Here is a 12,774-nt window from a genome sequence, read left to right on the forward strand (position 1 = left end):
TCTAAGTAAGATCTATGTCAGATATGTTGTGAGACTCAAGGTATGATACATCCTGAGGTAAATTCCCCACAAGCTATGAACATGTGAAATCAAACAAATCATGTGCTTCCAAAATACAATGGTGGGAAGGCACAGGATAGACACTCTCATTCCAAAATAAATCAAGAAGGAAGAGGTGACAGGTCCGTAGCTAGTCTCAAACCCAATAAGGCAAACAACATTAAATTTTAAGGCTGAGAAGTCTTTTTAAAAGAAAATGTTTTTTATTTTGATAGTATGAGGGAGGGGCAGAGAGAGAGGGAGAGAGAGAATCCCAAGCAGGCTCTGCCCTGCCAGCACAAAGCCTGATGCAGGGCTTGAACTCACAAACTGTGAGATCATGACCTGAGCCGAAACCAAGAGTTGGACGCTTAACTGATCGAGCCACCCAGGTGACCCTGAAAACAGTCTTCTTTACAACCTGCCACGTTCCAGGTATACTGAGTGGGAGGCTCATCTTTCACACTGGCCCCCTGCAGTATACCTGCCCCCTTGGCTTCGCTGGGCACAGTCCACATGGCAGCGCTCCTGGGCCAGAATAGTGTCACCAGCACTACTGTGGAGTCTTCAGGAGGGGTCCCACCCCCATGGCTCTGATGGGCAAGGGTCTGGCCTCCACAGCTTTGGGTGGGGCTCAACGTCTGGCCAATTGAAACCCCGCCTTTTGAAACGAAGGAGGCAGCTCTGATGATCTCTGAATTGCCTTTGGGGTCCTTCTAACCTTAAAGAAAAAGAGCTCTTTTAAAGAAAAGAGCATGTTAGAAGCAGAATAGTTCTATGGTCCCATCCTGTAAATCTAAGTCCAGCAACCTTCCTGCTTTCCTTCCTCTTTCCCCTTTTGTTCAAACAGGCTGTTTTCCTGCTGGCGTGGTTGATTAAGTCTGAAGTTCTTGCCCATGTTAACCAAAGGGTTGTTTGGCCATACCCTTCATGTTCTCTTCAGAACATGCTTCCTCATTTTTTGCAATATGGACAGATGGGGAATTTTTCAAATTTTACATTTCTGCTTCCCTTTTAACAATTCTGTCTTTAAGTCCTTTCTCTCTTCTCACATTTTACTGTCAACATTCAAGAGAAGCCAAGTCACACCTTCAATACTTTGCTTAGAAACAGCTTCAACCATGGTGTGCCTGGGTGGCTCGGTCGGTTAAGCGTCCGACTTTGGCTCAGGTCATGATCTGGCAGTTTGTGAGTTCGAGCCCAGCGTCAGGCTCTGTGCTGACAGCTCAGAGCCTGGGGCCTGCTTTGGATTCTGTGTCTCCCTCTCTCTGCCCCTCCCCTGCTCGCTCTTTCTCTCTTTCAAAAAATAAACATTAAAAGAATTAAAAAAAAATACAGGAACAGCTTCAACCAAATATCCAATTTGATGGCTCACAAGTTCTACCTTCCACAAAACACTGGAACATGAACACAGTTCAGCCAAGTTCTTTGCCACTTTGTTTTGAGATGGGCAGGGCAGGGGAGGGGCAGAGAGATGAGAGAGCAAGAATGAGAATCCCAAGCAGGCTCTGCACTACCAGCGTGGAACCTGATGTGGGGCTCGAACTCACCAACCGTGAGATCATGAACTGAGCTGAAGTTGGACTCTGAGCCACGCAGGTGCCCCTCTTTGCCATTTTTAAACAAGTATCACCTTTCCTATAGTTTCCGGTAACACGTTCCTCATTTCTGTTGGAAACCTCATCAGAAAGGCCTTTAGCATCCATGTTTTTATCAACATTCAGTTCACCATCACTTAGAGATTCTCTAATAAGATGAAGGCAATCTTTACAGCTCTGTTCCTCTTCTGAGCCCTCACCCAAATCATGTTTAAAGGTCTCTTCATGGCAATGTAGGCTTTTTCTAGCATGGACCTCCAAACTCTTCCAAAGCCATTTCTACATTTTTAGGTTTATTACAGCTCCTCACTCCTGGTATCAGTTTAAAAAAGAAAATCCAACTTTATTGAAGCATAATTGACATACAAAATTGTAAGATATTTAAAGTGTATATTGTAGTGATTTGCTACACGTATACATTGTGAAAGGGTTCACTCCATTTAATCAATTAACACATCCATCGCCTCACTTTTCTTGTACGTGAAGACACTTAAGTTCTACCATCTTCCGAAAGTTCAATTATACAAGACTGTGTTATCAACTGTAGTCACCATGTTGTACATTAATACTACATTGAATAAAAGCATTAAGAGTGGGCATCCTTATCTTGTTCCTGGTCTTAGAAGAAAAGCTTTCAGTTTTACACTGTTGAGTCTGATGGTAGCTGTGGGCTTGCCATATGTTTATATTATGTTGAGGTACTTTCTCTCCTTACCCACATTTTTAGGTTTGAATGGCAGCACCATCCTGGTCCAGTTTTTTGTCTTAGTTCATTTGGGCTGCCACAACAAAATGGAAGTCTGAGATTAGAATGCCAATATGGTCAGGCGAGGGCTCTCTCCTGGGATCCCTGACTTTAAGTTGTATCCTCACTTGATGGAAAAGGGAAGGATCTCTTTGGATCCTCTTATAAGGCACTACTCCTATTCATGAAGGCTTCACACTTATGACTTGAGTACCACCCAAAGGTCCCACCTTCTCATACAGGGGCTGCATATCAACACATCAATTTTGGGGGACATTCAGACCATACTACTCTTCAATGACACTTTCGCTCAGTGTCCATGTAACTCAGTGTCTGGAGAAAATCCCTAGATTCTGCTCAGGTAAGTGGGGGGATGTTTCTCTGAAAGCTTTAGGAGGACAGTCCAGAGTGATGATAAGCCCCATATCTTGTGAGCACAAGGAAGGGGCAGAGCATGGAGAACCCTAACATATGCTGAGAATTTGCTACTAATGCTCACTGCTTGGTTCATATCAACTGACTTAAGATAATTTTTCTTTTTTTTCAATGTTTATTCATTTTTGGGACAGAGAGAGACAGAGCATGAACAGGGGAGGGGCAGAGAGAGAGGGAGACACAGAATCGGAAACAGGCTCCGAGCCATCAGCCCAGAGCCTGACGCGGGGCTCGAACTCACGGACCGCGAGGTCGTGACCTGGCTGAAGTCGGACGCTTAACTGACTGCGCCACCCAGGCGCCCCTTAAGATAATTTTTCAAAAAGCCCCTTTGAGTTCTTTGTTATCCATATTTCACACATTAAGGAGGCAGGAACTTTCCCAAAGAACAAGAATGAGGGAGGGACTGGATATTTGAACACAGCTCAGGCTTATTCCAAAGTCTATGCTTTTATTTTTAGAATTTTAAAAAATTTTATTTTAGAGAGCAGGGGAGAGGGGTAGAGGGAGGGAGGGGGAGAGAGAGAATCTTAAGTTTCCACACTCAGTGCAGAGCCTGATGTGGGATTCAATACCATGACCTGAGCGGAAATCAAGAGTTGGACGCTCAACCGAGCCACCCAGATGCCCCCAGTCTATGCTCTTTTAAGTGGCTACGAAAATATCTCTCTGTGTTAGCACGGACAAGAGTGCTCTGTTAGCTTTTTCCTAATTCAGGGCTTGGACGTCGTTAGTTATTTTGGTCTCTCCTTACTCCCAGTCCTTCCTGCTCACTCCAGAAAACCAGTGACAGGATCAGAATGGGATTAAGCCCGTCATACAACAATCTCTGAACTACACTCTATTTCCTCTCCTTACAGTTCCCAATGAGCAGAGCCCACTGGGTGGTTCTGAGTCCTTTCAAAGCTGAGGTGCCATTATGTCCCACCCCCAGTTCCTTCCACCCCCTGCAACCTCAGGGAATCCTGGTTTTGAAGATTTTGCCTACTCAAACATGCATTTGTGATGATGTCCTGGTCCCATTATTTATCATTAACTGCCCATTGGAACTTCTGGCCAGGATGAGGTAGCCAGTACTAGCTGGCTTGGCAAAACTGTCTTCAGAGATCATGGTGAGCCTTAGCTGCCTAAGGACATGTGGGATTTCTGGAGTATTGAAAATAGCTGACAGTTTATTATCTCTATGCCTCCTGGGGTGTCCTGGACTTACTATCTTAGGTGACCCCCAGCTCAGTGACATACACACATGGGACTGGGCTTGAAGCTAGATTTCTTGGCATCCAAGCTGGTGGTCTTTTCACTGTTATGCTGCTTTCTAAACTTTTGTACCCGGTCTTCCCATGCCCCAGACCACCAACAGTTTCCCACTCTCTCCAGGACATATCTTCTTCCTTGGCCTAGCATTTAAATCCATGGTCTGTCAGCTGCTTGTTTTTTCACATATCATTGTTCATCCTCCCCCAGAGCAATGCTGTTCCTTTCCAACTAGGAAGTGTCCCTTCAGAACCTGGCAAATGTGTGTGCCCTGACTTGAGACACCTTGCCTTCCTTTCCCATCTGGAAACTGCTCTCTACCAGGAGGCTTCAGCCCTTAATTGTCCATACCACTCATGTGGCCCTTACTACTTTCTGCCCTACTTTGTAGATCAGGCAGACTCAACTGGTGCCCTTCCTCTGCCCAGGTCAAGTCTAGCATTGGCGTGAATGTTCACTTCCCAGCTCAGTTCCTCTTCAGGCTTCTCACCAAGCCCTACACATTGGAAGGAGCACTGTTAGGGTCCTCCGTGATGGTCATTAGACACCTGTATTCATCCCTGTGTCCTTGTTTTTCAGTTGGGGAAATGTAGGTGGGCCTGGGACTAGATCACAGAATCCCTGCTGTTCAAGCTTTTCTCACGATTCTAGTAGTACCAGTGGAGGTTTTAAATTTTATGAAAAAGACCAGTGAAAGAAATAGCACTCCCCTACAAAAGAAAGCACTGTATGTGTCAGACAAGTTCCCAGAGGCAGGAGCAGAATCTTTTCCCATTCTTCCTGCTGACCATTCCCAGAAACACCAGCAGATATGAGCTGAGAACAAGGACAGCTTAAAGTTCACATCTTGGGGTCTGCTTCTGATCTGCCTGCTTAGGGAGGAGGAAAGAAGGCTCAAGGCCTCTGTGCTGACCAGGATTCCCTGCGGCAGTTGGAGGCAAAGAGTAGCAATTTTCCTCCTGGATCTCCCTTCTTACTCTAAGAACTTCTACCTTAGGGTGATTCAAATGGATGTATATTTACAACATATTATGTATATGTATAAAGTAAATATATATAAAGTATATTTAAAATAAACATTTCATTTTAGAAAAAAAACACCCTTTGCTTTGCTAAACATCCCAGAGAGACAGACACACCATGCCGAGTTTAATAATTAGCAAAGGCCAGTGCTTCCCCTTCCTGATCTCTAGTGGCCTCCACTTTTCTTTGCAAATGTGTGGGGACTGGTGTTTGTTCTTGCTTCAACCACATGGATTTAGAGAGAAACAGAGGCAGAGGGTTGAAGGTACACAAGCATGAGCTTCCTGCTCCTGGTGCCTTTTTGTGCCCAAAGTTAGCATTCAAAATCCATTAAGCAGCTAAATTAAGAGAATCTACCTCTCCATAAAACTGGCCTGAGGTGAGCTCTGAATATGGTTCACTATTCACTTGACCCAGAAAATCCCACAAAATCATGTAAACCAAGAGGTTCAAATCTTCATGTTCCTTTTAAGAACACCCCTGAAACTGCCCAGGCCATCAAGGGTATGTGTATCTGAAAAGCCTCCAAGTCTCTCAAAGATGTCACTTTGCAGAAGCAATGCATGCATGCTGTTCTGTCACTATAATGGCTCAGCTTTTAGCAGCAGAGCAGCGGCTCAGCCTACCAGTGCTGAAAGCTCCCCGCTTAAAGTAGAACATGAATGCGGTGGCTGGGCGTGGGTCGAAATGACAAACAGGGACTCTTCTACAAATGTGGAGGTTTATTTCAACAAAACGTGGAAAGAATACATTTGACTGATGCTCCTTGCTCATCAGGGTATGTGTCCATTGAATGCTCAACGAGACAAGTGAAGGCTGCTTTGTGAATGAAGTGAATATGGCGATCTCGGCTCAAGTAAGTCTTGTTCAATACATCATTTATACTCCTCCTAGCTCAGTAACCTTGCCTATATAATGGGCTGGGGGATATCAGATTGCTCACGTTCTATGGCTCTTCCTGACTTCTCTGCATGAAAAATTCCTGTCTGGGGTAAGACCTACAGTGAGGTGCTCTGGGGATGGGGGAGTAGGCATCACAGACTTTTAGAGAGGAACCATATTCACTTACTGAATAATAATTTGGTGAAGGGGGATTGGTAACATGAATATAACCCACCCTGCCTCTGAAGAAAAGCCAGGGCAAGCACAGGCCAGCTGGAATGTGCAGGGGGTTTGTACCACCTACAGGTAGATTTTACTAATTGCAGAAAAGTATAATCTGGTCCAAGATGAATCCAGTTTTTACTTAAGCGGATACCAGCCACAGTGGATGCTTCTATCTGGACCAAACATTGTTCCTCACCTTCTTCTGCCCTCTTTGATGATGCTCAACACCTGCACCTTGCATCAGGGCAGCCTGGCTGAAGCTCCGAGTTCCAGAGGGCAGTCAGTAATGTATCCAGCTACACAGTGCCCATGTGCACAAGCAGTTCCTGAAGAAGGGGGCTCTTTCTTGTGCGTGTACTGTAGGGTTAAGGCTCAAAACTGTAGCTTGTATGAAAGTATTCATACCACCACTTCCAAAACATCTTAGTGATTTATTTCCTCCTTGGTCATCAGTGACAAATGCAATTAGCTGCACTGTAAGAACTGCATGCTACACCAGCCCTGATCACCTGCCACTCTTGCTTTAGGAACACCAACGGGGGAATCAATAAACTCTTTCTTTGAATAAACAGGTTGTTGAAAATAAACTCTACCATTGGTGAGGAGGCCCCTGCCGCTGGCCAGGGAGGGACCGGTGAGCCTGGAAGACAGCAGCACCATGACGGAGTTGTAGGTAATCTTAAGGTCATGTGGATTCCGTGTTCCCTGGAAGCCTGCTCACACCGGGGAAGGCCAGTTCCTGGTGCTCAGAACAGAGATGTCACCAGGGTTCCTTTCGGCAGCTGTGGGGAGACTGGCTACACCTGCTGCTTGTGGACATTCCAGGGAGAGACAAGACCCAAAGGAAGTAGGAACGTCCGCTGCTGGGAGAGTTGCCCTGGAAAAAGAGCTGAGTGACTCTGTAGGCACTATTAACCTTTTATAACTATCAAAGCTCCAGGCTTAATAGTAATAACCTTACAAGTCCTAAAATGAGAGACTATCCAGCCCATTCTCCCTGTGGCATGAGTAACTAACTTTCCAGTAGTGACAGAAAGGGTCACTCCCCCAGCTCTTCTTCTGCCGGCTCCGGCTCTCGCGCTGTCTGTGCAGCTCCCAGCAGGTGCAGCAGAGAACTGAGCAGTGACAGGCAAGGTAGTGGTAGGTCAACTGTCCTTCTGTTTGTTCTAAGAGAATCAAACCCACAGTTGAGGTCCCTAAATCAACAGCAGTGACTTGGTCTACCTTTTTTTCTCTGCTTCTTGGATCGTGGTTTTGCCCTCATCTTCGAGTTCCTATGGAGCTTGCAGATTTCATACTCCATGAAGGATAAATAGGTACCTGGGTGTGATTAAGTTGGGAACTATTCTTCTCCTGTACCTAGTGTGTACCAGGCTGAATGTGGGGGTAAAAAAAAACCGTGGACTCGAGGCTTCCTCCTCACTCCAGCCCTCCTCTGCTGCCCGTGGCTGCAGGCTCATGGGGCCAGAGGTGAGGAAGGGCTGCTGAGTACCTCCCTGGGCTGGGACCAAGTAGCTGTATGGACAGAAGCAGCAGCCCTGCTTTGTGTAGTGAGACCTCATGGTACATGCTTGTACCCTTCATTGCCTTCTCGGGTCCTTGCAGGGAGAAAGAGCTGCAGTCACAGACAGGGTAATAAATACTGAACGGGATGGGTGTGACCAGTGGGGACTTTGTGACCCTATGTCCCAATATGTCATGCATAACCTGAAAACGTTCAAGGGGAAGCAAAATGCCACTTTGATTCCAGGGCTGGGTCTCCTGTGCCTTCTCATCAGAGTGGTTTCAGGCGTAAGAGGCAGCTCTAGCCCTTTTCTCCAGAGGCAGGGCAGGGATGGGCAGGAAGCTCTTTCTATGTTGAAGGGGAGTCCATCGTGGAGAGGATCCGTACGACTTCTGCTCGCTGAGTGGGTGAGATGTGCTGGGTCATATGGACGATGGAATCCATGGCAACCTCGGGATTGGCCTGTACCAAGCTAGAGAGGAAGATTTGGGATGGTAAAGAAAAGAGAGGCAACAGTGTCTGGATTAGGGTGGCTTAAGAACTGCCCAATAATCTAACAGAATCCACTGCAGACACTTCAGTCACCACCTTACCTGATTTGTTTTCCTACATGAAAAAAGTCCCCAGCAGCAAGGCAGGTACAAGATGGACTGGACCCATTTTGAAATGTCAGGAAGTAAGGAATTACATAAACAAACAATGGGGGTACGTCACAAAAAAGTGGAACTGGCACAAAGATGCTTCCACTGGCTAAGTCTTGGACATTTTGGACATCGAAGTAAATATAATAATAAATTGCAAATTATTTAAAAAAAATAGAAACTCATGACTGGTGTAGACTAATGAATACATACATGACTAGGAGGAGAGAAGACTTTCTGCTTACAAGACAGCTGGAATGGGGACTGTGAAGGTTGTAGAGTTGGAAAGTTACCCTTTTGTAACCTTGTCTGGGATCAGACAAGAGTCACCGGGGATCCAGGGGGAAATCCTGGTAACAGAGTATCTTCATGGTCTCGAAGTGTCTACCCATAGATTGCTTATTAGGTGCAAGGGGGGAAATCAGTAATTACATAGTGGAGAAACTGAGTAACATCCTGGCCAGGTGATTCTAATGTCAGGAGGGACAGATGGCATCAGGTGTCCAGATCTGGTACCCTGTGAAGGCCACTTCATGTATGTAATATTCCAGCGGAGAGTGTATAACCTGAATCTAATCATGAGAAAACACCAGACAAAATCAAAAGGAGCAACATCTTACAAATGGTGGAGGAGATAAGAGATTCTCTCGGTGTTAAATTTACTAAAATTGATCTTACTGTGGTTATGTAAGAGAATATCCACATTAGCAAATGCACACTTTTGTATCTGGGGTAAAGGGCCATGATGGGCCATGATTTATGTAACTTATCCTTAGTAGGCATATAGGAAGGTGCGTGTGTGTGTGTGTTTGTGTGTGTGTGTATATATGTGTATATGTATATATATATATGTGTATATGTATGTGTGTATATATATATATATATATATATATATATATATATATGAGAGCAAGCACCCTCACAAATGATAAAGCAAATGGGATAAAATGCAAATAACAGGTCCATCTGGGTACAGATTTGTTCTCTGCACTGACATTTAAAAATGTCCCCAGCAGTCTCCCCATCCATTCAATCGAGAAGACTGGACTCAAGAATATAGCTAACTCTTGGCTCAAGGAGGGGAGGAGGTAGTTCCCCAAGAAACTGCCATGAAATCAGCTTTTCTCACAAGATCTGCACTTGGAGCTAATAGTTGGGCACAATGAACTAAGCCCTCATCTAGCTGAGATTACTAAGTGCCCCTAGGGACCAGTAGCTGAGAAAGAATTGTATTTCAAGGCTCTATTTTTATCTGTGGGTCAACTATAGCAGTCTCAAACAGAAAGAAACCACAAAGATTGTAAGGCATCATTTCATGATTTGTCCTTAAATCTTTGCTCCTTCCAAAGAAGCCAGCCCAATTTCTCCTACATAACCCCCGCTGCCTGCCCTCCCACAAAGGGTCTCACCTGCGGATCTGCTTGAGGACATAGTCTCTGCTGATGTATTTGATGTTTTCCTCGATTACTGAGCGAACACCATCTTCCTCGGTCAGCTGTTTCTCCAGCCACTCCACTAGATCCTTGTTATTGTCCCAAACATAGGCCTGCAAAAAGACGACTCCTGGTCAAACACCTGGGGCCAGGCCAGGCTGGACACCCAGATTGTTCACTATCTGGAAAGTTCACTCCAAAAGCTTGTTCACCGCACAATAAGTTGTTCATGATTCTCCACTATTGCTGGCATTACAATAGTAAGAGGAAAGAGGTCTCAGGACAGGAGCTTTCCTCATTCTCCTTTTCCTTCTTTTGGTACAAGATGCATCTTTGAAGCATCCACATGGGCCCCTACAGATGTTAGTGCTCATACTGACTCAAGTCCTATCATTCTAGGTCTCCACCTCTTCCACAAAGGCTGAATGAGACAAGGTAATTGCCTGATGGACTTGAGAGAAACAGTCAAAAGCCCAAATTGTTCAGTAAAGTGCTGACTGAGGGGCACCTGGATGGCTCAGTCAGTACAGCATGCAACTCTTGATCTTGCAGTCGTGAGTTCAAGTCCCACATGGGCGTAGAGTTTACTTACAAAATAAAGTCAACATACATTAAAAAAAAAAAATGAAAGGTGTCTTTTCTGAGGAAGTAAGACACAATTCTTAAAATGTAAGTCTCTGGCCCCTGCCAGGGTGGCAGATGGGTTGCCTGGTTGTGGAAGTCTTTCAACAGGGCACGGAGGGGTACTGACGTGTGGGAAGTCTTGTTACTAGGGGAGAGCCACTAGGTCAGAAACCTACCCATTTTACTCTCTATGAGAGTATTCCAATGGGGCAAGGTATCTGTAACCCTGAAAGTCTAAACAAACCACCTTGTGCCTCCTTTTTTTCGAGATCATTTAGCTGAGTATTTCCTAGGTAGTTGACTACATAATAATTCAGGAGTGTGTTAGAAACCTAATAGCCTTCTCCTTGCTCTCCTCTCCTCTCCTCTCATTTTCTTTACAAATCATTTAGGAATCGTTTTGTTAATGGTTTCCGGAAAACCAAGTACCACCATTAGGGCTCATTCATATTTATGTCATTTTGTTTGGGTAATTAAACACAAAGCTCGTCATTTAAAGGTGCGCTATCCTTCTCTGTTATCACTAACGAAGTCAAAGCCAGAATGACAATGAGTTTGGCGCTGTAATTTAATAGGTGGGTGCATCAGGGACTCTCAGAGGCTTTGAGGCTTGAGATGGGCTCAGGAAACCTTGTATACAAGCAAAGGTGCAGGAGCCATGGCTGGAACTTCAGGACCTGTGAGGCACAGAGGGAACGTCTTCTTCACACCCTTCGAGGGCAGCACGCAGTCAGAAACTGAGCACTGTGTGGTTTCCTAACATTTTATTTCATGCCTTCTAAAGTAATGGTTCCTTGCAGACTCTCACCTCCTCATTTCTAACTTAGCTGGTGAGTTAGCTGTGACTGATTATTTATTATGTCATGTAATTGACTTCCACATTTCTAAAAATTCTTAAGGAGTTCTTCACAGTTGAAGGATTAAGGAGGCCGGGATTAAGGGTCAGCAGTGCACCTTTTCTGGTCCTTTTGTGCAGTTCTTTTTCTGGCGCCCAAGGTGCCTGTCTCTGTTTGAATCACGGCTACAAAGATCAGCTCTCTTAGGGTGGGATGGCCACGCCAGTGTAAGGCTGAGTGAGTCTTCCCACTTCTTTGTGCCTCCGTCAGGACTCTGCCATCTCTGAGGCAAATGACAGGGAAGTGTCTTGTTCTGAAGGAAGGGAGGTGCTATGTCACTCTCTACTGACAAAGGGGGTGGGTGGTGAGGTTTCCCCCACAATGCAGTGGTCTTCACTCTGGCGTCCCAGCACCTGTGCACCCTACATGTGGACTGGATACACTGGGATACTCTTAGCTGCTGCCACCCAAACTTGGGACATTTCCATCTCTATCATCAGTAATTTAGACTTCTCCAGGGTTTGAGGACTTATGCGCTTGCCCTTACTTATGCAGATTTGGCGGGGGAGGGGTGGTGGTGGTGGTGTAAGAAATAAAACAATGAATGCTTCTTGGGTTTCAGAATGAAAAAAAAGAAAAAGAAAAAAAAAAAAACTAGATTTACCCAAGAATCCCAAAGCCTTTAGTTTAGGAGAATATTTAATACTCTTATTAATCATTTTTAATCCGTTTGCTTTTAATTAAGAAACAGCATGATGCTTTCCTATCAACATATGCCAGGGAGCAGATTAATTGTGGCTTAAGATAACTCTCCTTGATTGGTGTAATGTATTAGCTAACGAGATGCCTGCTTCTAACGATGCTCAGACACTATGCTGGAAAGCCAGCTACCCTCTAGAGAAAACTCTTCTGCCTTCCCCTCCTGCAGCCACAGAATATGCTAGGTGTTTAAATTAAACATTAAAAAAGTTCCTAGACAGGATTAAAGCAACACACTCCAAGTTTTGGAGTTGTTGCTCTAAAGTCTCCTCTTTGAAAATATGGTCCCCATGTATGAAAGATTTGCTGTTCACTCAAAATACAACTGGATGACAACCATCAAGCAGGACCTCAGTAAAGTTTAGGTCACAGCAGAGTACACAAAGGCGAAGGGTTGCAAATCTTGGTCAATAGCATTTTTAGTAAGAATAAAACTTACGTACCCACAGCACTACAGGTTTTTCTTAACAGACCTGGGAGGGTTTAATGTACTGTTTTGACCTAACTTCCTTCACCCAGGAAGAGCAAGGCTCTCTTCCCCTGGATTAGGGAGTCTACAGTCCCGTGTTTGCCTCCTAGAACAGAGCTGTAAGATTCATCGTTCCAGCCATACAGAAGGACGGGCCAACCCTATTCCCAGAAAGAAGGCAATTATCATTTCCCTCCTTAAAATTATGAAAATGTGACTGATTATTCCCACTATTCCAGTGTGGATTTTAAGCAAGTGTGAAATGCTGGGCTGCTAATCTCATGATAGGCTTGGGACCATAAGTCAC

At 45.0% G+C, this 12,774-nt stretch overlaps 1 protein-coding gene across 16 annotated transcripts in view; it reads right to left on the bottom strand.

The window, feature by feature from the left end:
- Positions 1–5,796: 5,796 nt before the first annotated feature.
- Positions 5,797–12,774, bottom strand: part of ACACA (acetyl-CoA carboxylase alpha) — a 283,001-nt gene continuing 276,023 nt past the window's right edge. For all 16 annotated transcript variants that reach the window (XM_040455131.1, XM_040455127.1, XM_040455128.1 and 13 more), the window contains 2 exons: positions 9,756–9,892; positions 5,797–8,177 (listed from right to left, as the gene is read on the bottom strand). In XM_040455131.1, coding sequence (XP_040311065.1) covers positions 8,054–8,177; positions 9,756–9,892 — 261 coding nt within the window. In that variant the 3' untranslated portion in view covers positions 5,797–8,053. The remainder of the gene's footprint in view (positions 8,178–9,755; positions 9,893–12,774) is intronic.

This window comes from Herpailurus yagouaroundi, unplaced genomic scaffold (genome assembly GCF_014898765.1).
Source record: "Herpailurus yagouaroundi ecotype Mexico unplaced genomic scaffold, PumYag 215, whole genome shotgun sequence".
In the NCBI taxonomy this organism is placed as follows: Eukaryota; Metazoa; Chordata; class Mammalia; order Carnivora; family Felidae; genus Herpailurus; species Herpailurus yagouaroundi.